A 26,145-nucleotide genomic window follows, 5' to 3' on the forward strand; every position below is an offset into this window, starting at 1 on the left:
GCGCGTGTGTCTGTGAGTGTGCGTGTGTGTTTGTGTGTGTGTGTGTGTGTCTGTGTGCGTGTGTTCATATGCGCGCGTGTGTGTGTGCGTGAGTGTGCACGTGTGAGCGTGCATGTGAATTCAATGTCAACATTGAGCAGTGTAAAAGTCTTTTTTTTTTCTTTACTGAAGTGCGAGCGCTGGCCTCATTTCCTCCACTCTAACACACGGCGCAGGGTTCAGGGTTCAGGGTTCAGGGACGGACTGGAGGACGGAGTGTGGCTGAGCTCGCCCTGCGCAGTACGACGTGGGGCTGCGTGCGAACACAGCCGGGATTACGGCCGGGGAAACGCCGCGCGGGAAGACACGACCTTCAGCGCGACCTTGCTCAGTGGAGAGGGCCGGGGACCCCAGAGAGCCGCCTCTGCAGTGGGGGGAGGACCGACCCTCCACAGCCAGTCGCCAGTCCGGCGCCATTACAGGAGAGATTTTACTGCTTTTAATCTGCTCTTTGTTTCTCCGCACACAGGAGGGACACAGCCGTGCTTTACGCCGGCGTCCAGAAAAAGCGACACATCAACAGGCCCGTATCGCAGCAGAACAGCCCTGGAGCCCCGCTGCTCAGGGCTGGGGTGCGGCTGTGGGCTTGGGGCTTCTTAAACTAAGCCTGCTTTAACAAACGAGGGATAAAATCCTTGTTACTATAAAAAAATGTGCCCCTCCATCGTTGGGTCATGATCATTTCGGGTGCATCGTTTCATCGAGTGTCCAGTGTATCGTGAGATAAAGCAGGCAGGGATGACCCAGGGATAACAGACGGGAAACAACGGAGAGAGTGCGTGAGGGAAAAGAGAGAGAGAGATAAATGAGAGAGCACACAGATAGAAACAGACAGGGGGCCGGAGGGAGATGCACAGGGGCTCGGAGCACCTGACACTGATGATGTGACCCTCGGTCTCCTTCTGCAGGTGTGCTTTAACCACCCAGGCCCCGTGCTCACGGTACGTCATCACACGGCTGTGGGGAGAGAGAGAGACACACACACACATATACAGACACACACACATATACAGATACACACACACACACACACACACACACACACACACACACACAGACACACAGACGGACAGACACATGCACAGACAGACACACACATACACATATACAGACAGACAGACAGACACACACACACACACACACAGACACACAGACGCACGGACAGACGCACGGACACACGCACGGACAGACACAGACACAAATATCAGTGAGGCTCACTGTGCGTTCAGAAGTCATCAAGGATTTAGAAAATATGGCTTCATACACATCAGCAGAGGCACGAAAACTTACCTAACCTTCCTGCCTTATAAAAACTAACCTAACCTTGTATCTGCCTGGTTGCTGTGGAAACCATACAAAGATTTCTGCATAACAACACCTCCAGACATTACATTTTACTACATTAATTTGTATCGCATAATCTGAAGACTGCAAATGATTTGCTCTTCTGGCCTGGCTGCAGCGCACAAATCGTAACACTAGGTGGAGCCCTGGACACACAAGGATCAGAACCCTGAAGAGGGCAAGTCACAAAACCCCCCAGAAATATTTACATCTCTATGGCAACAACGTAGCAGCCCCAGACAGGCATTAAACAAGATGAGACTGTTTAAATGTTGGTCCCGCAGACTCTCGGCACAGAAAAACAAATAAGATTTGTTTTTTACTGATCCTGACCGTTTCCTGTACAGGTATTTTCACCTTGCGTTTCTCATAAGCTGCGTGTTTAACACACACTGCGCACTGGCTCCGTCCGTGCTGTTTTAAACAGCCTGCCGCAGGGACAGTGCTGTGCTGAACCCCCTTGCACAGGGAGAGCAGTGGAGAGAGAATGCTCTTACATCTAACCGCCTGAGGGAACCTCCAAATTAGCATCACTTAAAGATTCATGCCCTGGTTTACAGCTTAATTGTTCTGTTTTCTCATTAGGGGAGAAGGCAGAAAAAAAATCATAGGTGTAATACTAAATGTATGATTGCGTGTGGACATCTATGTGGATAAAATGCCATTAAAGAAGTTACCTTTGTACACACACATACTCGAGAATAAAAATCTCCAAAAATGTTTGATACAACGCTCAGAAAACATTAAACTCACAAAAAATTCACAATGTCTGAATTATTATTCCTCCCCAATGTGGTCTTTTGCTACTTCTCAGGACTGTTTTGTCACATTCATCAACTTCATAAGTGTCAACAACATCACAGGCTGCTAATTACTGCAATATTTGTATGACACACGTGTCTGACAGGCATGCGTCTGCAGGTAAGAATGATATTTAAGCTTCATTCTGCCGATGGGTAAGACAAAGTGCATGGTACTTCGACCTAAAGCAAGTCAACATAACCACTTCACAAACTATCAACTGCACTGATTAAAAACGCATAAGCTCAGCTAAGGAAACCTTGGTAACATTTTAGTTGACAATGGTCATGACCATGCACTAATATCTGTCAGGAAGTGTCATATCGCAACTGATATGCCATCATTATGACATTATCAGCAGCTTGTGTTATGACACAACAGACATAACCTGTATTGAAGGCTCACAGTGACAGGGGAGTCACACCATCCATTCACCGTGACATTTGAATATGACGACGAAAACTATTTGTTGAAAGTTGTCACCACGTGTCAGCTTGCCAAACAGTGATACTTCACGTAAAAACAGCTTGTCATAAGTTTATATTGTTTTAAAGATTTTATGGATATATAACTGTGAATCTGCTGTGAAACTTACTTTAACCTCTGGAAGAACCCTATCTTTTGAAATTCATCCCAGCAATGACTCCTTTCCTTTCAGGAAAGTTCTAGTGAAGAGTGTCATGTCACTGTGCTGATAGTGTTGAACTGAAGTTGAATTTACATTGTTCTTACCCATTCTTGCAAATGCTGTGACCACCAAATGGACTGACTCATTGAATTTGTTGGGGTCCATAGGTGAAGCTATGTCTCATGGCCAATGAACATTTGTACATAAACTCATCCCAACCCGTAACAGAATATCAACGTATGACAAGCTGCTTTTGTACAAAATATCACTTTTCTCTCGTATCATTATTTCTCTAAAACAAGTAAGCCTTTTGTGTTCATAAAAACACTCCTTAACATTAAAGAAAAGGCAGAGATGCTTCATCAATGTCTCTTGGCTCAGTTTCCCAAATTCACACTACCCTCCAAATGAACAATGCCACAATGCCCACGGAAAAAAACTGGGAATAAACCTGACATGTTTCCTTGCCTCTGCGTAGTACGTGTGTCATTTCCTTCACTTACTGCCAATTACTCACAACCTTAAACACTCAGTCCCTAGAGCATCTGGATATGGAAATAATGGTTTGTAACACTGGTTTCTCTTAAAAACCTTATGCTCTGCTTCATTCAAGCAAGCTGAAGCCAGCATTGACTTCCAGGTCAACGCCTGGTATGGCATGAAATGGCCATTCCAACTGGAGCCTCTCCTACACAAGATGATGACTAATCGACCCCCCCAGAGGCAACCTGCGGCCCCACCACTGAAAGGTTATGACCCCTTCAGGTGATGCTAACTGTCAGCAACAGACCAAGGTCAAATACATAACTGTTTTGAATTCAAATACTTTTCTACGCTTTAGAGAGCCTGTCCGTGTATCGGAACCGATGAAATACACTCAAAAACGGCAAACCCTGGTCCTCTATGGTTGGCTCAATCGCACCAGGCAAGATCAAACGAGCACAGAAAAGCATTTGAACCCAAAACGCTTCTGGCGAGCAGCCCGTGTTGTGAATGTGGAAGTAGCTGTGAGTTTGCGGGGGCCCCAGCAGGGGCCCAGGACGGGGACTCGCACCACTCGTTGGGGCCCATCCTCCGGTCGTAGACGCGCACGGAGCCGTCCCCCAGGCCGGCGGCGATGAGGGAGCGCTGGGAGTCGCAGGAGAGGCTGGTCACGCAGCTGTCCGCCCCCGTGGGAATGTCCTGAGGGAAGACCGGGGGCGCGGGGTCAGCCGGGGGGGGGACCGCGGGGTGACCGCGGGGGGCTCGTAGATCCTCTTCTTTAAACGGCACAGCCCCGTGTTATTACAGCCTGACTGCCAGGCCGTAAAAGCGGTCAGCCGGGTTATTGGAAAAGACGTTCGGCGCACAGCGGAAGGCCCATCAAAAAGTATGGCTCAATTAAATGGTTTTTGATGGGAGAATGTCATTCCTTTGAGGCTAACGCTACGAACCCCCCTGTCTAAGAAGATGTGCATAAAAAATGAACTATGACGGACAGCCCGCACTAACTTACCTCCATTAATGATTAATGGAGCCTGTCACCTGATGCATTGTATGAGTGAGACCGGGCTGGGCTGGGACCCTAAGGACCCTAAAGGCCCTGCGTTCGACCCTCCCTTCCAGCACCAACCTGAACTTTCATCTCCCGTTCCGTGTCCCAGATACGGATCACCCGGACGTCCCCGGAGGTCATGAGGAGGCCGGTCTCCTGCTCCCAGTCCACCACCATACCGGCCCCTGAGAGGGGAGAGGGGTCAGTGCCTAAAAAACATCCTCATACAACATGGACATCAACAGACACACATACACACACACACACACACACGCACACACACAGGCACACGTGGGCATTCGTACATGAGTCCGTGTACACAAAGACACAGCTGCTCGTATGCGACCATACAAACACACACATGCAGAGGTGTATTGGTTCCGTTCAGGGAGATCACAGCACAATGTAGAAACCCTGCAATCCCATTGGTTATTCTTGAGGTACCAACAGTTGCACTGTGGGTAAATAAACAGCTTGCACACACGCACACGTATCCTGTCGACACTGAACCAGCTACAATAGGGAATGCGCTTCTACACACAACAGGGCTCACACACTACCTGCAGCATCTGGTGGTGTAATGCGAATAACAATCACAATACGTTTCAGTCACAACAGTCATGACACTAGTTATATAACTCAGGCCCTGTTTGCAGGAGATTGCTATGACAACCAAGACCAAAAAAGATTGGTAAACACGAACATAACACTGTAAAACGGGAGAAAATAAAACCAGAAGACAAATAAAGAGAAACACTACTGCGACTTTGCAGAAGAAACGCCCTTCGTCTCTCCTCTTGCAGGATCTAGAGAGCATCTAGTAATATTTAGTGTGAAGGTTAGATTTTCCTGTATGAAGGTATGTTAGATTTCCTGTTAGATTTCACTGTACAGGAAGCTCTTGGTTCTTGTGTGATGTCACAAGACAAAATTGTCTAAGGTGGCAGGGGGTGTGAAAGGATCGGAGCACAGAAACTCTTCCTCCACAATGCACCTTGATTCTGAAGTCACAATCCGCACTGAATACTCACAGTATGTGTACGAAAAGAGGACAGCGTCACCTTTTATGCACCTTCCAGGACTTTTGTATTTGAATATCAAATGTTAAAAATCACTTTCCCGGCTTTCTCCAAAACCTCAGTTGTCTCGTACTGTTATTTTCATTTCAGCAGATCGCCCGTTTTGGCCTTTCTAATTGCAATGACTCAGTTCGGAGGAAATCCTCCCTTGCTATGTGTGGGAAATAGAATCCTGTTTTTACACCTGAACTTGTCACATATTGCCACAGATTGAGTCAGATTCGTGTGGCACCTCAGCCAAGTACCTAGCAGCTAGTAGTTCCATCCATACGCCATACTGCAGGGCACGGTCTGAGAATGTGAGCTCGGGAATAGCAGGCTTTGCGTCTCCTCCACTGCATCTGCCATTTCGCTCTGGGTTCAGTGCAAGCTTGAAGAGCACAACCCCGTGGTGTTTCACAGAGTCTGTGTGTGAGTGTGTGTGCGTGTGTGTGTGTGTGTGTGTGAGAGACAGCAGCTACCAGCCCAGGGACCCCAGTCTGCAATCTGCCACCTTCTATAGGCTGCGTGTGTGTGTGTGTGTGTGTGTGTGTGTGTGTGTGTGTGTGTGTGTGTGTGTGTGTGTGTGTGTGTGAGACAGCAGCTACCAGCCCAGGGACCCCAGTCTGCAATCTGCCACCTTCTATAGGCTGCGTGTGCATGTGTGTGTGTGTGTGTGTGTGTGTGTGTCCGGCCAGTTAGCACTTTATTGGGTATTTATTAGACCTTTTTTCTTTGTCTTCTGTTGCTGTAGCCTATCCACTTGAGAGGTTTGAAGCGTTGTGTGTGTTCATGCTCTTCTGCATACCACTGTTGTAATGTATGGTTATTTGCGTTACTGTCACCTTCCTGTTAGCTTCTCCTCTGACCTTTCATTAACAACGCATTTTTGCCCACAGAACTGCTGCTCACTGGATGGTTTTTGTTTTTCACATCATTCTCTGCAAACACTAGAGAGTGTTGTACGTCAAGTCAAAGTCACTTGGATCATATTTCTGCTGCATTCTGACGTTTGGTCTGAGAAACAGCTGAACCTCCTCACCATGTCTGCATATTTGCATTAACAAGCCAGTCTACAGGTCTACCTAATAAACTGCACACTCAGTGTATGTCTGTGTGTTCACACGTGTGTGTGTGTGTGTGCGTGCGTGTGCGTGTGCGTGCGTGTGCGTGCAAGCATGTGCATGCATGTGGGTGTGTGTATAAGCGTGTGCATGCATGTGTGTGTGCAAATGTGTGAGTGTGTGTGCACGTGTTCATCGATATTCGGTGGATTGTCTTGATGGGCGTGAGAGTGTGGGCTCTTTTGAGCGAGCAGATACTGCAGCCGGTGACTCTCAGCTTCACAATCAATAATAAATGATAAGGAAGCCACTCTCTGATGACTGACTGGGAACAATGACATGGTGTCGCAGTCACACAGGAAGGGGGGGGGGGGGGGGGGGGGGGGCCTTCACGTCATTGGCTGAGGGTACCAGCGGCGGTGGCTTCAAAGCCTCACACCATCCAGCACGCGGTTAGCACGCGGAGCCAAATCCACGCTTCACTGCATCAAATGCTTCTGAAGACAGTTTTTCTGGGCTGCCTGTTGGGGTTTGCCACAGATTTAATTTCCCATCCTACTGCTCTTATTTCAGCACTTTCATTCACTAAAGCAGGACGGTGGCGGGGCTCCCCGGCTGCGCGTGGCTCCGTGAGCACCCAGGGGCCCGCGCGAGGCTCCGTGAGCACCCAGGGGCCCGCGAGTGGCTCCGTGAGCACCCAGGGGCCCGCGAGTGGCTCCGTGAGCATCCAGGGGCCCGCGCGTGGCTCCGTGAGCATCCAGGGGCCCGCGCGTGGCTCCGTGAGCATCCAGGGGCCCGCGAGTGGCTCCGTGAGCACCCAGGGGCCCGCGGGGGCGAGGGAATTCTCCCCATTCTGCAGTGGTGGGAGGGGCCCCTCCTTCAGTGAGCTGAATACCCCTTGTGGAGCACACGGAATAAGACGGCTGATACCGTCCCAATCTCCAGCTGTGTGTGTTCACCGGTGCAATGCACTTTTATTTGTGACTTTGGCTTAAAGCATATGCCAAACGACTAAACGGTGTGCTTGTAAATTGTGCAACATGGCAGATTTGGGCCCCACGTGTAGCCCCGTTCTCCAAAACCTGCTGCCCTGTGCCCGGACGGGGGACAGAGAAGCAGAATTCTCACTTAACTTTTCTACAGCTACACCTCCTTCAAACTATTTAATCACAGGTTTTTTATCACAAACACGCCCAGACAGAGTGGAGAAGCAGTTTTAAATGAAGATTTAAGGCTGCTTCCAGCCGGCTGAGCTGGGCTCCCTGCTCTGAGCGCAGACTGAGATCTGAGGAGATCCCAGCACAGGCTTGCCTCGTCGTGCCGGGTGCGGATGCGTCACCGTGGCGATAAAGAGCTGACGAGGCTGACTACCCGTCGCGCCCCCCCCCCCCCCTCGCCTCGTTGCAGAGATAAAAGCGTGTTCCCTCTGTGAGATCCGGAGCCGGCCCACGCGGGAGTGAGTCCCGACAGCGCGTACGTGCAGGTCAGGAGCGGCGGCCACGAAGAGGAGAACCGCTAACGTGCTAACGGCTAGCGGCTCTGGGTTAGAGAGGCCCTACGGGTGGAGCAGGCCCTGGCCCTGGACATCGCTGGGACCTGAGGGCAGGTACACCAAAGCACACCTTACCTCACCGAGCCCTAACTGAGGTACTGCTGGTCCGTAATGGCGTTAGAGACAGGGTTAGGGACAGTGGGGGTGAGTGCCACATCCCCACATTTTAATTCAGCACCACGTTCTCTGCAGTCTATTAAAGCATGAGCCAGGCTTATTCATCCTTCTCTTCTTCTCTAATTATATTTGGTCTGAAAACAACCAAGGCAAACCTGAGAAGGGGAATATTCAACGGCTGTTCTTTGCTTCAGAAAACAGTACTTCTACATCAAATATATTCACTGAGCTCTTGGGTTTTTGAACTAATGGAAAATTGTTTTAGAACTAATGTAAAAATGTGCAGGTCCTGATTATAGTCCCGATGACACGTACTGGGTCCAATCCGACTCAGAGCTGGTTCCAACTCCCCACTCCCACACCCGTTTCCCTGCAGATTATCTACAGCACGACACACGTTTCCCTGCAGATTATCTAGAGCACGACACACATTTCCCTGCAGATTATCTAGAGCAGGACACACGTTTCCCTGCAGACAATCTAGAGCAGGACACATGTTTCCCTGCAGATTATCTAGAGCAGGACACATGTTTCCCTGCAGATAATCTAAAGCAGGACACACGTTTCCCTGCAGATTATCTGGGCAGGACACACATCTCCCTGCAGATTATCAAGAGAAGGACACACGTTTCCCTGCAGATTATCTAGAACAGGACACACGTTTCCCAGCATATTATCTAGAGCAGGACACGTTTCTCTGCAGATTATCTAGAGCAGGGCACACGTTTTCCTGCAGATTATCTAGAGCAGGGCACACGTTTCCCTGCAGATTATCTAGAGCAGGGCACACGTTTCCCTGCAGATTATCTAGAGCAGGACACACATTTCCCAGCATACTATCTAGAGCAGGACACACGTTTCTCTGCAGATTATCTAGAGCAGGGCACACGTTTCCCTGCAGATTATCTAGAGCAGGGCACACGTTTCCCTGCAGATTATCTAGAGCAGGACACATGTTTCCCTGCAGATTATCTAGAGCAGGACACACGTTTCCCTGCAGATTATCTAGAGCAGGGCACATGTTTCCCTGCAGATTATCTAGAGCAGGGCACACGTTTCCCTGCAGATAATCTAGAGCAGGACACATGTTTCCCTGCAGATTATCTAGAGCAGGATACATGTATCCCTGCAGATAATCCAGAGCAGGACACACGTTTCCCTGCAGATTATCTGGGCAGGACACACATTTCCCTGCAGATTATCAAGAACAGGACACACGTTTCCCTGCAGATTATCTAGAGCAGGGCACACATTTCCCTACAGATTATCTAGAGCAGGGCACACGTTTCCCTGCAGATTATCTAGAGCAGGACCCACGTTTCCCTGCAGATTATCTAGAGCAGGACCCACGTTTCCCTGCAGATTATCTAGAGCAGGACCCACGTTTCCCTGCAGATTATCTAGAGCAGGACCCACGTTTCCCTGCAGATTATCTAGAGCAGGGCACACGTTTCCCTGCGACACCCGGCGAGCCAAAGAGGCCGCGACTGCCCTACTTTCAGAACTTCCACCGTTCGGCTGAGAGAGCGGGGCCCCTTTCATTAACTACTAAGCAAAAACAAAACACAGAATAATGGAGAAAAGCCCCACAGATCCATAATAAATAAAAAAAACTTTTGGAATGGAAACATCTTAATTAGGTCTGCGCTCCATCTGCATAAGACGGGAAAGGTTTGCCCGAGATTAGGAGACTGATGTGTGCTCCCACACTGAACAAATACTAATGATAATTCAGCAGTGTGTAATTAGTTCAGTGCATACAATTCCCAAACAGGCAGAAAATAAACAGATAACTTCTTTCTTCCCCAACATACTTTGCATACTAATGCAGAAGCAGGGTACACTCATCCGCTTTGAAGAGATGATGAGCTACAGCTCTCAGGCAGCCATGTCTAACCTCCCCGGCCAGTCCAGCATCTGACCAAAGGCCCAGCAGCTGGCCAATGGAAACAGTGCTGTTCTGCACCGACTGTACGAGTCACACCGCAAATTTAAGACACCCAACGCGCACACCGACAGTTCCCAAAAACAATCTCCGCGCTGAGGCTATCCTTTATCCCCTACATCTCCAGAGACCACAGTAAGATGACTAACCCAACCACCGAAATAGATCATTTTGATTATTTTTATGTTAGGTAAAACACAAGCTTTTAAATAAGAACTGACTCAGTTTCCATAAAGCCATGATATGAAACGTACGGCATTTAAAATGCATGTTTTGGGCCAGAATTTGTAGCTTTTTTCAGAGAAAGAGGCCCCCGGGCGAAGCCTGGGGATTTTACATCTCCTATTTCTGTATGTGAGCTGGCACACCCCAGGAAGACAGCAAGCAAGCAACAAAGTCATAAATACAGCGGAACAAAAGACACAAGCTCCAAACAGATCAGCTGGAACGAGACAGCAGCAGGTCTGTGGCGGGGGGTGGGGTTGGACGTTGGTTGGGACAGAGGACAGACTGGGGAAAAAACAGATGTTGAAGCGGATTGACTTGGTTTTAGTGCGTTGGTGACGTGCTCCATGGTGGGTGGGTGGGTGGGTGGGGGGGGTGGGGTGGTGGGAGAGAGAATGAGAGAGAAAACAGTGAGAGAGACAAAATACGGAGAGACCGAGAGTGAGAGAGAGGGACAAAACGAGAGCAAGAAAGAGTGAGAGAGAGAGAGATAAAAAACAGAGAGAGAGGGACACAGAAAATGGAGAGAGACAGACAGTGAGAGACCAAGAGTGAGTGAGAGAGATAGAGAAAGAGACCGACAGAGGAAGAGACGAGAGAGAGAGAAACAGAAAGCAAGATTGGGAGAGACAGGGAGGACGGGCACTCACCTCCCTGCTTACTCCTGTCTAGATAGATGGACACCCGTCTGGCCAGACCTGCGAGAGGAGAGGAGGAGCACACCAGGGGGTTGAGGGGGAGGGGTTTGCTAGAAAGGGGGCGTGGTCAGTACATCAGCCAGAAGACACCAATCTGTTAGCAAGGAGCCCTCAGGCACACAGCAAAGCAGGAACAAGGCTGCAGTTTCCCAGCATGAAATCCCAACCAATAAGAGCCCTGCTGTCAAACACAGCACCTTGAGTGTCAGTTCGCAATTCTTCGGCATCTTTTGGACCCGTTTCACGATGATTCCACAGTGCCTCCTTGGAGTACTACAGCTTTTTGGATAGCCTCATCGCCCCCGTCAACACAACCAGCAGAACCATCAGTCTGCCCAGGAGGACAGTACAAACATCTGGACCTGTCTCCTGGTTGAAGAGGGCAGGGAAGTATAGAAGACATACTGACGGCGAAGCAGCTCGAATGGAATTATTATGCGGTGGGAAACAGTGCATCGAGTTCTGCAATTCTCAAGGAGAGACAAACAAACAGACAAAACTCCAAAAAAAGCAAAAACAAAAACAGCGCTGACACTTAAAAAGGTTTTCGAAATAGCAAACTAAACAAGAACAACATCTGACAAGCTGTTATAGGATGCTTGGGAGGCAATTTTAGCTGAATGATAGGGGGGGCTGCTATTACCCAGGTGCATGTATCTGTCTGTGTGTGCCTATGACTTCATACACACTCAGTGAGCACTTTATTAGGTACTTTAGACTTATTTTTTTAGACTTGAGGCTTCTGCTGCTGTAGCCTATCTACTTAGAGGTTTGACGCACTTTAGAGATGCTCTTCTACATATCACTGTTGTAATGTGTGGTTATTTGCGTTACTGTCACCTTCCTGTCAGCTTCGACCAGTCTGGCCCTTCTCCACTGACCTCTCATTAACAACCCTTTAACTTTCTCATTAACTACCCACAGAACTACTGCTCACTGGATGTTTTTTTTTTTCCCACACCATTCTCTGCAAACTCTAGAGACAGGTGTGCATGAAAATCCCAGGAGATCAGCAGTTTCTGAGATACTCAAACCACCCTGCTTTAGTCTGGCACCAACAATCATTCCACGGTCAAAGTCACTTAGATGACATTACTTCCCTATTCTGACACTTGGTCTGAAAAATAATTTTATGCATTCAGTTGCTGCCACATGACTGGCAGATTAATTATTTGCATCAACAAGTTGGTGTACAGGTCTACCTAATAAAGTGATCACTGAGTGTATATCCTCTGAGTCAATTCCTAGGACCAACCAGTTTTTTTTTACACCTTGCTTCATCAGCTTGCTGGGGGGCCATCATGCTCTGGCACGAGCCTTCCCAACACACGCGTCCGAAATCGCATACTTGGGATACCACTCATACTATGTTTCAATGAAAATCAGCCTGAGATTTAGCATGAGTAGTACGCTAGTATGAGGTTTCTAACACAAGCGTAGTGGTCTTCCACCTCCCGGAAAACCCCCTCTTAGAGACCCTCTGCCCTAGGCCCTGGGAGACAACGACTCCACAGGGAGGTCGAAGTCTTAGCTGTCGCACTCCAGCGCAGTGCCTCTCGGACAGGAACAATACTGGAAGGGCAATCAACGATTCTCCCTCATTAAAAAAACATGCCCAGGTCCGGCCGACTAATTAAATACAGTGTCACTGAATTGGGGAAAAAGGTGCTTTGACGTAATTAGTGACATTTTAAAGTTTTTAAACAGTCTATTGACTGGAGAAGAACATCCTGCACACAGATATGGCTGAAAACTGGGCCATGTACCCTTTCAGGCACTGAAGATATAAGGGTGTTTCTACCACAGGGATGACAGCTGACCCAGATTGATAAAGGAGTGTGGTCACAGCGTATCATTGGCTAGTGGATCCCAACCAAGGACCCTCATTGGCTCAATTACCCAGCCATGCAGAACTGGCGAGATGCGCTCCTCTATACCCCCTTAATGACTCCATTACCAGGGGTTCAGTTTTACTGACTACCACCTGCTTCCGGCATCCGGAGTAATGAACTGTGAACTGTTTTTCTCAATTTCACACAGATAACAAGTGAATCATACATACAAGGTCACCGTTTATAGCAAATGGACACACGCACACGCACACGTGCGCGCGCACGCACGCACGCACACACACATATGCACGCAATCACACACAACCACACACGACCATACATGCAACCACACAACCATACACATAACCACGCACAACCACACATAACCACGCGCACACAAGTGTCAAAAAGGAGGGAGTGCTTTGTCTTCCAGAGACATTAATACACCTGTCGGGGATGACACTATCTTTACCATCACCTACTGCTCTGCTTTTCGAGCTGATATCGGAAAGGAGGCCATTAAGTGGCAGTGAGAGAGAGAGAGAGAGGTGGACCAGGGCGAGGGTGGGGGGGCTGAAGTCACCTCTCGTGGTGGGCAGCATGTCTGACAGGCCCTGCCAGGCCGTCACCATCTCAGGGTTCCTCTGATCAGCAAAATTCTTCCAGATACGCAGGGCACCGTCGTCTGGGGTGTGAGAGTGTGAGAGAGAGAGAGAGAGAGAGAGAGAGAGAGAGAGAGAGAGACACGTCACACCTACACTTACCATATATCTATCCAGACTACTTAGTTTAGATACAGAAAATGTCAGCAGCACAGTATAAACAATGGATCACTGTATACAGAAATGCCATAGCAAACAACGCTATACACAAATGACAGAGAGAAGCAGTCCAATGAATATCAGTTGAGTCAAACAGGAAGTTCTATTAGACACAGGATACTCCGGTTTCCTTTACAGACTTCCAGGCCTAGATTTTCTACAGGACCAGACACCAGTCAGGACTTCATTCAAAACACATTATTCTGAAAGGAAACCAAGGCAGGCAGCTCTCTCACTAACGTTACGAAAGAAAGAGATTATTCTATCACAAGGTTCTTCAGTGTTAAAAACCCAGTCTCTTTAGTACAAAGACAGTCTGTATATCAGGAATAGAAAAATGGAGGTCACCATCAATGAGAGTTTTTTTTTACAGTTTCTTCCCTTCGGTCACCTTGGAACAGTCAACTTTCGTGGCAGGAGTGCCGTTTCAATGTCATGAACAGGGAGGGTACCATCTGATTATTCATAAGAATCTGTGATAAGGTGAGCCCACGAGGTGTCCATCAAGTCCAGCAGAAAAGGGAAAGGTCAAAGGGCATGAAGTGTGTGTGCGGCTCAGGTTCCCGCACGCAGACAGGCTGCGAGTGAGCAGAGAAATGGCCCTGTCTCTGGCACGTCACAAACAGACACTCAACACTGCTGCGCAAGCTCTACTGAAAGCAAAACAAAAACACACCAGCGAAACGATGACAGAAAGAAATATAAAAGGTCTGGCTAAAATCGAGAGTAACATAACAATAAAAACAGAGAATAAATCATTACAAGCGTAACGGTACCGAACAGCTGACAAAACAACATGAAAGCTTTTCAGATGATTCAGTCTTCTCCAGAATCGACTTCACTTGTTCAAAAATCCAGGGAATTGTACAGAGCATGTAACCGTCAACTACTGTGAGTGTACAAATGAATTAAATCACGGAAATCCAATATTGTTTGGGGAAAAAAAGGGGGCCAACTCTATACTACTTGAATGCTCTTTTGACCCTTCCCTGGTATTGTGATATCACTCACACTAAGGAGCAGTGGCCTGTCACACAATAGCACTTCCTCAGACACTCCGGTGTGACCTGTCTTTTGGATGAACTAAGGTCCTGACTCCCCGTGGACATTAAAGATCCCATGACACTTATCGCAAAGGGTAGGCAGTTCCTGGCTAAATTCCATACCTGGCTCTTTCAACCTGCTACTTAATCATCCGCTGATTTAATCGGCTAAAATGTGTTCTCCCTCTCCACCTGGGCTGGTGTGCGGAGAACATTCTGGCGCAAAATGGCTGCCGTTGCATCACCCAGGCGGGTGCTACTTATTGGCGTTGATTGAGGGCGGGTTTTACCCTCATCACTGTAAAGTGCTTTGAGTAAAGTAAAAGTAAAAGTATAATAAATGTAAGGAATGATGAATTATGATTCATTTGTATTTTTATTCCTGTGGTGAGCGACGGCGGGACTGACCAGTCGCGGTGAGCAGCAGGGAGCAGTCGTGCCCATTCAGGTACTCCATGGCCGTGATGCGGGTGTAGCGGGGGTTGCCGTTATAAAAGTAGTCCAGCCTCTCTCCCTTCTCCCAGTCCCAGAAGCTGGGGGCACACAGAGCGCAGTTAGGTGGAGCGCACAGGTCATGGGGTTACGAGTGTACACCCATCGAGCTGAGAGCCCTGTGTTGTGCGTGAAAAGTCAATGTTAACAAGCACTTCAGTCTTACATTTAACTCCATTCAAGATTTGCCAATTAGGTAAGAAATGTTCGCTTGTCAAGCAAACAGTACCTTGGTAATGTTTTTCGAATTGAGAAAGTATTTGAGAAAAAAATGTTACAAAAAATGAGTTCGCGTGATTATTCGTGATTAAATGAAGCGTGTGCGTCGTGTGTGGACTGCGGAGCGCAGGAGTAGCGCGGGAGCTCGGGGGGCCGCTCGTTCACCAGATGCTGTCCTTGTCGGCCACGGCGATGCAGGGGTTGAAGGGGTGGAACTTCACCACCGACGGCACCCCCGGGTTCCGGTTGATGAAGATCTGGTCGTCCAGACGGGTCACGCCTACGGGAAGAGGAGCAGACGGGTCACGCCTACGGGAAGAGGAGCAGACGGGTCACGCCTACGGGAAGAGGAGCGCATTGGTCACGCCTACGGGAAGAGGAGCACACGGGTCACGCCTACGGGAAGAGGAGCAGACGGGTCACGCCTACGGGAAGAGGAGCACACGGGTCACGCCTACGGGAAGAGGAGCAGACGGGTCATGTGTACGGGAAGAGGAGCAGACGGGCGTCAGCCGCACGTGGCTGAGGGGGAATGCGTCTTTATCCCGTCTGCACAAACCCCCGCGTTCCCGGAACAAGAGGTCCGTGGGCGTCCGGAACGCCGAGATCCGCACAGCACACTACATTCCCGCCACATTGTTCCCATTCTCTCTGACAGATAAAAAAAAACGAAAAAAAAACAAGACCTGACCTTGAAGCTGAGGGAAAAATTCTCCGCATTCATTCTCAACACGCGAATAATAAGGGCAGCGGGGATACTCCGAGTACTTCCTCTTTAATCCACTTAAAGCGCCCCGCGCACACCAGGCCCCTGCCCGACCTGCCGTGGGAGACCGAACGACGCCTGAGCGCAGGTGCCAGGTAAAAAGAGAACACAAAGTAAGGAGATAAGACTCGCACACTGCTATTAATGCTCCCCAGTGATGTATTTATTCAAGGGAGAGAGACAGGCAGCGTTTTGGAGCCGCTTGGTATTCATCCGGTGAGCGTGGTCACGACTCACGAAAAGACAGCTATGCCTGTACACTACGCTGCAAAACACTACAAATATCAACTCGCAACAGGCATTTTAGTCTCTTATTGCCACTGCTTTTTTTGGTTAAATGAGACAAACGTATTCCCAAGACAGTTTGGACTCCTTTCAAGATCGGGGCAAATGGGGTAAATTGGGGGCAAATTGGGGTAAGAGGCTTTCACTTGTCAAGCAAACCGTACTTTGAAACAAGCTGATACGTTCGACTTGAGAGAGGAAAAAAAAAGATTTCTAAGTCTAGTTACAAGACTGAAGCACGAGTTAGGACGGCGTAGGAGAGGGGGAAGGCAGGAGAGGGGGAGGCGAGGGAGGGGGTTCTGACGCCACAGGCCTGCAGGAGCGGGGGCAGTGCGCCCAGGCTGACGTGCGCAGCTCAGCCATTCCGTTTGAGCGCGGCGTTCTCCCCGCCGGGGGCCCGGGGCAGCGCTGGAGCCGGCGGACTTTAAAGCCCGGTGATTCACAGAGCCGGCTGCAGGCGTCACGCGAGCAGAGAGGAGGGGCAGAGGGGGCTGCTTCAGCCTAAAAAAACCGAGCCGGTGTTACCCCCGGCTCCGACAGCGTCTCCCCCTCACCTCTCTGCGTGATGTGCTGGCTCTGTCTCCGGACGCGGGCGTTCCGCAGGAACCTCCACTCCCGCTCCTTCCGCACCTGACTCTCCACGTCGTGCTCCTCCGGGATCTGGGAGGGGGGGGGGGGGGGGGGAGAAACCAAATCAGAGCGGGAAACGAGCAGAGGGACGGGGGGGCTGCTTTGTATGCATCAGACGTGCGCGGAACCGTAATGAAGCCCAGACTGCTTTGGCTCTTATTGCAGAGGATATCTTGATCTGAAACTAACCTCTGAGTTAACGCAAAATACGACTACATCACTCTCACACACACACACACACACACACACACACACACAGATAACAGTATCCTTGGTCACACTGAAGACACAAAGCACAAAAACACATTAGCTTTGGTGACAGCAATTACTGTATATATGACTGTATTTAAGAGATACATAGAAGCACACTCAGTAACCTTCGACTACAAAATGTTGTTGTATGTATGTAGCAGTTTTATTTAGCCTACATGCAGACGCAGACAGAAACAGACACACGCCCACCCTAACTCCGTAAATATCTAAACACACGCACGCACACGCATTCGTACACGCACACATTCGTACACGCACCACAGATTCGTACACGCACACACATTCGTATACGCACACGCACACACATTCGTACACGCACACATTCGTACACACACATTCGTACACGCACACGCACACACATTCGTACACGCACACACACACCGCTGGAACAGAGGACACGCAGGACACCCTGTCTGAACTTCTCCCGTGTGGTCCCCTGTGGTGAGACAGCCATGTTCTGAGCAGCAGGGTCCCGGGTTGCGCTGTGCCTTCTCCTCACACATTAACACAGACATCAGTGAGGCAGCTGCTACGCTAGCACACGGCGCTCATTAGGGACCCGTGCTCTCTGAACGGGAGATCAGTGAGGAGCCTCTTTAACAGCTCCACTGCAGGGGAAGGTGCTCGCGTGGAAACCCCTCTCACTGCTGACCGTGCTCCTTTCAACTCTGCTCCTCTCTGACTCCCACCCCCTCCGTGCCACCCCCGCGCTCACGCTGAAGAGGGCTGCTCCTCTCACTTAGCGAGGAAATGCTGCTACGGCTAATTAGCATAAATCAACTTGTCTCCTTGTACTCCACCCTAGGAGAATTTTGGGGGGGGGGAGAGGGGGAGATTGGAGCAAGGCACACCCAAGCACACAGCCTCACACCGGGAGTGAGAGAGGGAGGGAGATAGGGAGAACCATGTGAAGTCTTGTGCGAATATGTGTGCGTGTGTGAAAGCATTACACTTTACAATACAGTTCTTTACCTGAGGCTTATATCCAAAGCAACTTACAGTCGATTAAACTAAGCTGGGGCCAATCCCCCCCCAAGAGCAATGCGGGGTTAAGGGCCTTGCTCAAGGGCCCAACAGCTGCACTGAACTTATTGCGGCTACACTGGGGTTTGAACCACCATATTCCACCTTAGCCACCATACACTTAGCCACACCATGTGGGAATGCGTGTGAGACTGCATGCGCATGTAACATTAGATACAGCAGGAGTCCCACAGTGAGAGGCCGCGTTAGCGTCAGCGGCCGGTCGGCGTGACAACACGAGGAGCTCCGTAATGGACTCTAATGGAGCCTCGCTCCCGCCCCTGCTGCACACAGCCTCTGCTTATTAAGCACATTTCCAGTCCGGGGCTAGCGCACGGCGCCTGAATGCTAAACACCCCAGCCCTGCCGCATGTGGGTACGTACCCCCCCCCTTCATCCCCCCCTCCCCCTGTAATGCCACATTCCACATAGGAACTGATGATGATGGTTATAGGGAGGGGGGGCGGGAGGAGAGGTGGAGACTGGAGACTGAGAGAGAGGGGGGGGGGGGTGAGGTAATGTGAGTTAGGGGTGGAGGCTGGGGGGGGGGGTTGAGTATTCACTCACGCTTCGCGTTGTTATGAACAGCTGAAAAATAAAATGGTTGGAGCCGGCCATGGTGGATAAATCACGGTGTTTAACAGCTGGCCGTTCTGCGGCGGGGCTGGCGGTAATTGAACAGCATTACGGCGGCCCGGGGCGAGCTGCAGTCAGTGTGTCAGGCAGCTGCGCGCTGCATAATGTCCCTGCCCCCGCCCTGGAGCTGACCCGCGCTGAGCCATGGACCAGGCCGCTGGACCAGGCCGCTGGACCAGGCTGATGGACCAGGCCTATGGACCAGGCCGATGGACCAGGCACATGGACCAGGCCGCTGGACCAGGCCGATGGACCAGGCTGATGGACCAGGCCTATGGACCAGGCCGATGGACCAGGCACATGGACCAGGCCGCTGGACCAGGCCGATGGACCAGGCTGATGGACCAGGCTGATGGACCAGGCCGATGGACCAGGCACATGGACCAGGCACATGGACCAGGCTGATGGACCAGGCTGATGGACCAGGCCGCTGGACCAGGCTGATGGACCAGGCTGATGGACCAGGCCGCTGGACCAGGCTGATGGACCAGGCCGCTGGACCAGGCCGATGGACCAGGCTGATGGACCAGGCAGATGGACCAGGCTGATGGACCAGGCTGATGGACCAGGCCGATGGACCAGGCTGATGGACCAGGCCGCTGCGGGGGAGTCCAGCAGCCCGCGTAAACCTCTCAGCGCCCTCGCCTGGGCACACAGACGACTCGCGGCTGCAGAACCCTGCGCTAAAGCAGGATCCTCGCTTCAGGAGACGCCTGAACAGCTCTGAACATGAGGCTCACAGCTCCAGGAGAGCGCTAATCACACACCGATATGTAGCATGTCATTTATATGTAATATATGCAACATGTAATTGATATGTAACTGATACGTAATATGAAATCGATGTGTATCTGGTATGTAATATGTACTCGATATGTAACTGATATGTAACACGTAATCGATATGTAACATATGTAATATGTAATTGATATGTAACATGTAACTGATATGTAAATGACATGTACTATGCAATTAATATGTAACCGATAATGTGTAATTGATATGTAACTGATATGTAATGTGTAATTGATATGTTACTGATGTGTAATTGATATGTAACGATTAGCTTATTTTGTTACTTCTCTATTTCAGTGCATGTACAGTTTGGCAGATAAACTCAACCTGGATAAGGCAAGCTCAACTGCTTTTTCCTGTAAGACGACTGAAGCTGTGTGTGATAAAGTCTGAGCAGAGCTGAGAGAGAGAAGCTTCCCCCGAGGTCACATGACCACGGCCTTTGGGGGGAAAGGGGGGGGGTCACACTCTTCTGGCCTCTCCACACAGAGGTACAAACAGTATTGAACGGACAGCTTTCAGGAGCAGCTTATTAAATCTGCGCTGTCCGAGGGTAGCTGACCGTCGACACCGTTTTCACCAAACGGCTACAGAGCCAAAGCTGTCAAAGCCACTCCAACCGACAAACAACCGAACGGGCTTTTCAGCACTGTCCTGCACACAGATTCACCCGCCGCTGGTTTAGGAGAAAGTGAGAGTGAAGAGACTTGCTCCGGTCCCAGCGGAGAAGCCACCGTCTGACAAACCTCAGGCCCAATTAGAACCAGCGGCTTGGCACGGCTGCCACAGAGAGGGATAGAGAGGCTTTAAATAGAGAAAACCCGAGATCCTCATTGTCACATTCCCACACAGGGAGACCGAGAGCGGGGAACGACAGCTCGCTCTAATCTCTCCTCGCCAAGTAAGAGTGTGACAGCGGCACCCCGCCCCGCTCAGACGGTTATTTTCTGCCCGTGCCTACACACCTGTCTGTGTGATGAAGTGGGGAAAACACAACACGTGTGCCACTTTACCTGCTAGTAAAGAGACTCTGTTTATTCACCAGCGTGGAAGCCAGATTGATGGAGCCCGCCTCTCAGACCCAACCTGAGCTAAAGAAGTGGAACGCGGTCTTAAGACTCAAAATATTTCACTGTAACCAGGGCCGTGCTTTCCAGCGGTAATGAAGGAGGCTCTGCGTGGTGCATTATTAATAATCTGCACCGAGACGCCAATTAAAGGCGATATGCAGCCCGGGGGCAGTGACTGCACACCTCTGCTCACAGAACCACGCCACGGATCCTGCAGGGCTGGGGTCCTGAGGGAGGCAGGAAAGTGTGTGAACAAAACCCACTCATGCCATACTCCCAAACACACAGACACAGACACATCCACAGGGTGCACGCACACAAATGCTCAAACTTGCATGCGCAAACCTTACAGGTGTAAAATGTACATACAGACACACACACACACACACATTCAACAGTGCACTGACAAGGCACACAGGCACTGATTTGAAACACAATGTATGCGCTGTCTGTATATCAGGCAAACTGCCCTTGAATACACAACACTGTATTACTGCTGCAGACAGCTATGCTCCTGTAGCCATACTAATGTCACCAACATACCAATGTCACCAATATACTAATATCACCAACATACTAATGTCACCAACATACCAACTCACCAACATACTAATATAACCAACATACCAACATACTATCACCAACATACCAACTCACTAACATACTAATATCACCAACATACTGATATCACCAACATACTAATTCATTAACACACTAACTAACCAGAAGCATGTGTTGTGCTTTGGAAACAGTGAGGTCAAGAGCAGCTGTCTCTTTTCACACTGCGGTCCAGGTTGCAGGGGCATCAGCCAGAGGAATGACCTCCCTCAGGTGACCAGCAGGGGTTGCTGGTGAGCGCTGAGACATGGCCTACCCCGGGTGACTGTAAATGTCCAAGAATGCTGCAATGCTACATGGGACACGGCACTGGAGTGAGGCATGCTGGGACGCAAGGCGTACCTTCATGACGGGCTGGGCAAAGTACTTGGCACTCCAGTCACACAGTCCCGTCTGCATGGTGGCACTGATGAAGTTCCTGTGCCCGCCCGGCTCGTCACCGTCATCCGCGGTCTGCCAAAGAAACATTTAAGCATTAAACAAACAAAATGAAAGATAACCTCATACTTGTTAATGCAGTGGATGCGCTCATAATACCGTGTACAGAAAATAACCAACAAGAGGCTTGAATAAGCAACGTGTATATATTATGTGCTATTTGTTCAGCTAATACTCGAATAACCAACAGAGCATGAAAAAGCCTAAATAAGCATTTTCTGCTGAAACCAGGGCTGTTACATTCACAGGCAGTGTAATGGGACTCAAGAGTTAGTCCCTGCTGAGTCTTTTGGCGGTACCTGGTCGGGGCCTTTGTCGAACATCTTGCGGGTGCGTGGGAACTGGTGCGAGTGGGGCGCCTGGCCCCCCAGCGTGGGGGTGTAGGGAGGCCGGGCGGGAGGGAGCTCTCGGTTGGGGGGCTTGGGGACCTCGTTGGTCAGGCTGGAGCTGCTGGGGCTGGGCATGGGGGGGGAGCCACTGGAACAGAGGAGGAGGACCCCAACCGCCAGGTCACTAACGCCAGCGCCAGGTCACAAACGCCAGGCTCCACACACACACACACACACACATACACACAAAGACACAAAGACGCACGCACGCACGCACGCACGCACGCACGCACGCACGCACACACGCACGCACACACACACTCATACATTCACATACACTCTCTCACACACACACACACACACACACATACGCACACACACACATACGCACACACACACATACACACACTCAAACACAAACACACATACAGACACAGGCACACACACACACACACACACACACATTTGGACATGTGCCTACACACTCACTCACTCATACACAAACACGCATAAGCTTGCATACACACACACTCAAACATAAACTCACACATGGGTACACGCAAGGACACACTCTCGTACAAACACTTGGATGTGCCCACGCACACGCACACACAGCCCACAGGACATCTTAAACTCTGACAAAAATGAATTAAACTAAGACTACAGCACAAAGCCACTGCACTCATGATGAGGCTATCTGGTTCATACTGGTTCTGTAATTGCTATGTGCATTGGGTTTGGTGCTAAACGTGGCAGCCGGGACAGGCAGCTCTGTGGACAGCCTCTCACCCTGCCTGGTGGATGTGGGTCCCTTTGCTGGTGGGGCTGGCGGGGGCTGATTGGGTAAGGGAGCCGGAGTCCAGGATCCTCTGGGGCCGAGCATTCATGGTAGCCTGTAGCAGAGGGAGAACTGGTTCAAGGAAAGGCACAAAATGAAGGTCTATGAGCCCTGTTTGTTCTGCATGTCTGTTGCTGCCAGAGGCTATTGAAATTGCAAGCAAGGTGACCAGTAAATGAAGCACCTCACCCCTCTGATTCACTTGGCACACACAGCACTACAGGAGCGTGAGCGCAGATGAGAGGACTCATCCATCAGTAGTCACACCTGCTAGCCTGTCGCTTTTTGGCATGGGAGAAACGGTGCAAAGGGACCCCGGCCAACTTAAACCTGCTCCTACATCTTAGGTTCATTCCAGGTTACTTTCTGCTGTTACAGTTACAAAGTAGATCTGCTCGTAATATTTCTATATAACTGCCTTTTTGGGAGTCAGGGAAAATGTTCCAATATTTCCAGCTTGCTGAGCTAACTTCAGAAAGATTGGGCTCTGAAGACAAATAGTGTAAATACTTAATTAGAACACTGTAATTAACTGTAACTGTACACCACGTCATTTTTTTGTAAATTGGTACGCATTAATATATTTGTAATACTACCAATGTACAGTACATGGTTCGTATAATTTCTCTTATATCTAAATACACAGTTATATCTGTATTTACTCAAATCATTTTTATTTAAATGAAATAGAGGCACAACCCATTGAAAGGAGTGCTAGATTAAATTAAATCCGATTGATTTGATTTAAATCCACTTGAATGGTTCCATTCAAAACCGCAAATCTCTAAATGACCTTCATAATGTGGCACAAGACATCAACATGAAATTAATAAGTAATACAAGCAACCACAAAGCAGTCAGACAGGCCAAGCTGTCTGCTGTTCAAGCCCAGAAATATCTGGCAAATGCCTCTGAATGAAAGAGAATCTGCGTTTGAAGAAAGGACCAGAAAAGGAAAATGGACGCTTCAATGAATCAGTGGACTGTAGCCACAGGGTCACTTGAATATTCAAGACAGAACCGAGACAAATTCTTCAACTGCTGAACCCGATAAAGAAGTGTTATTCATAAACTTGTAACATTCAGTGGAAAGGCACCTTTCATAATGGTCTATTTACTTTCTAAAGAAGCGAGCGAACGCGTGACGGATATGGATTTGTTTACACGAGCAAGGGAACGTAACTAATGCTCTGTTTAGAACCAGTTAACACTGCACTCTCTCAACCATCTGGAGTTTTCCTTGGTTTCATTTCTATGTTAATTCTTCGTATTCGTTACAGCGTGTGTAGGTGTTTGACTAACGCCATCATTAATGGTCTTTGTTTTCAAACCGGGGCTTCATTAAAATGGGATACATACAAATGGAATACACGCGAAGAAATGACACCGATGGAAATGCGCTACGTGTAATCTAAGAGGCTTCCACACTTCACGATTTAAATATTAATTAGATGGATAGACAAAGACGTAATTATCAGGAATTGCCTCTGCGCTGTTTACGGCACAACGGACACAAAAAACCCTAATCAAACCCTCTCTGGTGGGGCTATCCAATAGTACTACAGGCTAATGAAAATACATGTGCACACAGACAGACAGATACATGCACACCCACCCATATCATTAAACCACTGGCTAAATCCATTTTCATTGATCAGTGTGAAACAAAAATGCGGGCCTTTCTTTTTTTGAAAGTGTATGGAGGATTGCAGACTCATGTCACTTTCCTTCCATGATTCACACGAGCGCAGTGAGTCAAGTCGATATGGCGGCTGGTTTTGGATGTAGGACGTTGCTTCGTGAGTTGAGACATTAAATACTGGAGTGCAAGAAAACGTGTGTCTGCTCTTTTACGAAGGCATTGTGCGGTATAATTTATGCGAACAGTAGACGTGCTCCGGACTCGCGACGTGTCGTTCGGTTGCAAAAACATCAGCGTCTTTTCCCCAACCATAAAACTAAATTACCGCTGTGGGAGAATTAATCTTTTGTCCTTCGGCTGCTTCCTGAAAAGCCTGACAGCCTGTGCTTCATGACGCATGATGACGACTGTGTGCAATAAAGTGGTCGTAAGGCTGGTGGTCATACTGCAGAAGTCTGAAAGAACTATGACGTTGGCGCAGGCTAGTGAGCCGTTATTGCGATACATACACACGATGCAACGTAACAATCTGTCCGCGGTTGACTATGACATTACGTCCGGAGACACAATGCTGACCCTTGCTCTTGCTCCCCCCCATAAACTTTCATAACCATGACAGCATTTTGCCTCTTGTTGAATTCTGTTGCATCAAAGGCAGACTCCACTGTTTTTGTAATTAATTAATGAACTGTGCAACCATGAAACTGAAAAGCATCAATCAACAATAAAGCACTTACAGACGGATGATGCTGAGCAAGACGTCTTGCGCAAGGTATCGCCTGATTAGCCATTTATAGATAGAAAGACTGCTTATTCTGACAAACATTGTGCACTGCTAAGATGTATGCATAGGGTGTATGCGTGCTAATAAGATTAACCAGGGGGCTCAAGGGTAGGGTACAGGCCTGGGTTTGAAACAAGGGTTTGTTTTGAATTCAAAAACTTTTCTGCATTTGACTAAGCTTACCAAATGTGTATTCAAACGAATGAAATGATCCCAAAAGTGTAAACCCCGCCCATCTGCTCCTCTTCGCAGGCTCAAATGCATCAGGCAAGATCAACAGAGCACAGAAAAGTATTTGAATCTAAAACAATTACAATTTGAACCCAGGTCCGGTGAGCAATCGTCTTTGCTTCCTCCTCCTAAAGATTTTTATTTTCTGTATGTATTTTAAAACATGCATTTACGCTAGGCGTAGACACACGCGATAAAAGATTGATGCACTGTCAAACTCGAAGTCCTCATGAGCTCCACAAAGAGCACTTTATTTACATCACTACCAGATGGATCTAAAAACATTATAGATATCAAAACGACATCAAACGGACACAGGTGGAAAAGGAAGATGCACGTTTAAAATGCACAGCTCACAGGAACCGGGTCTTTCAG

General features: G+C 49.1%; 1 protein-coding gene across 2 annotated transcripts in view; it reads right to left on the bottom strand.

The window, feature by feature from the left end:
* The window catches only part of rptor (regulatory associated protein of MTOR, complex 1), a 181,595-nt gene that overhangs the window by 4,687 nt on the left and 150,763 nt on the right, over nt 1–26,145 (bottom strand). The window contains exons 23-33 of one of the 2 annotated variants that reach the window (XM_061230923.1): nt 23,065–23,168; nt 22,246–22,423; nt 21,851–21,961; nt 17,018–17,123; nt 15,578–15,692; nt 15,110–15,234; nt 13,421–13,522; nt 10,958–11,005; nt 4,425–4,531; nt 3,867–3,994; nt 910–996 (exon numbers count right to left, since the gene is read on the bottom strand). In XM_061230923.1, the coding sequence (XP_061086907.1) occupies nt 910–996; nt 3,867–3,994; nt 4,425–4,531; nt 10,958–11,005; nt 13,421–13,522; nt 15,110–15,234; nt 15,578–15,692; nt 17,018–17,123; nt 21,851–21,961; nt 22,246–22,423; nt 23,065–23,168 (1,211 nt within the window). The remainder of the gene's footprint in view (nt 1–909; nt 997–3,866; nt 3,995–4,424; nt 4,532–10,957; nt 11,006–13,420; nt 13,523–15,109; nt 15,235–15,577; nt 15,693–17,017; nt 17,124–21,850; nt 21,962–22,245; nt 22,424–23,064; nt 23,169–26,145) is intronic. The other variant, XM_061230924.1, reaches the window with a different exon arrangement.

Source organism: Conger conger, chromosome 2 (assembly GCF_963514075.1).
Source record: "Conger conger chromosome 2, fConCon1.1, whole genome shotgun sequence".
Lineage (NCBI taxonomy): Eukaryota > Metazoa > Chordata > Actinopteri > Anguilliformes > Congridae > Conger > Conger conger.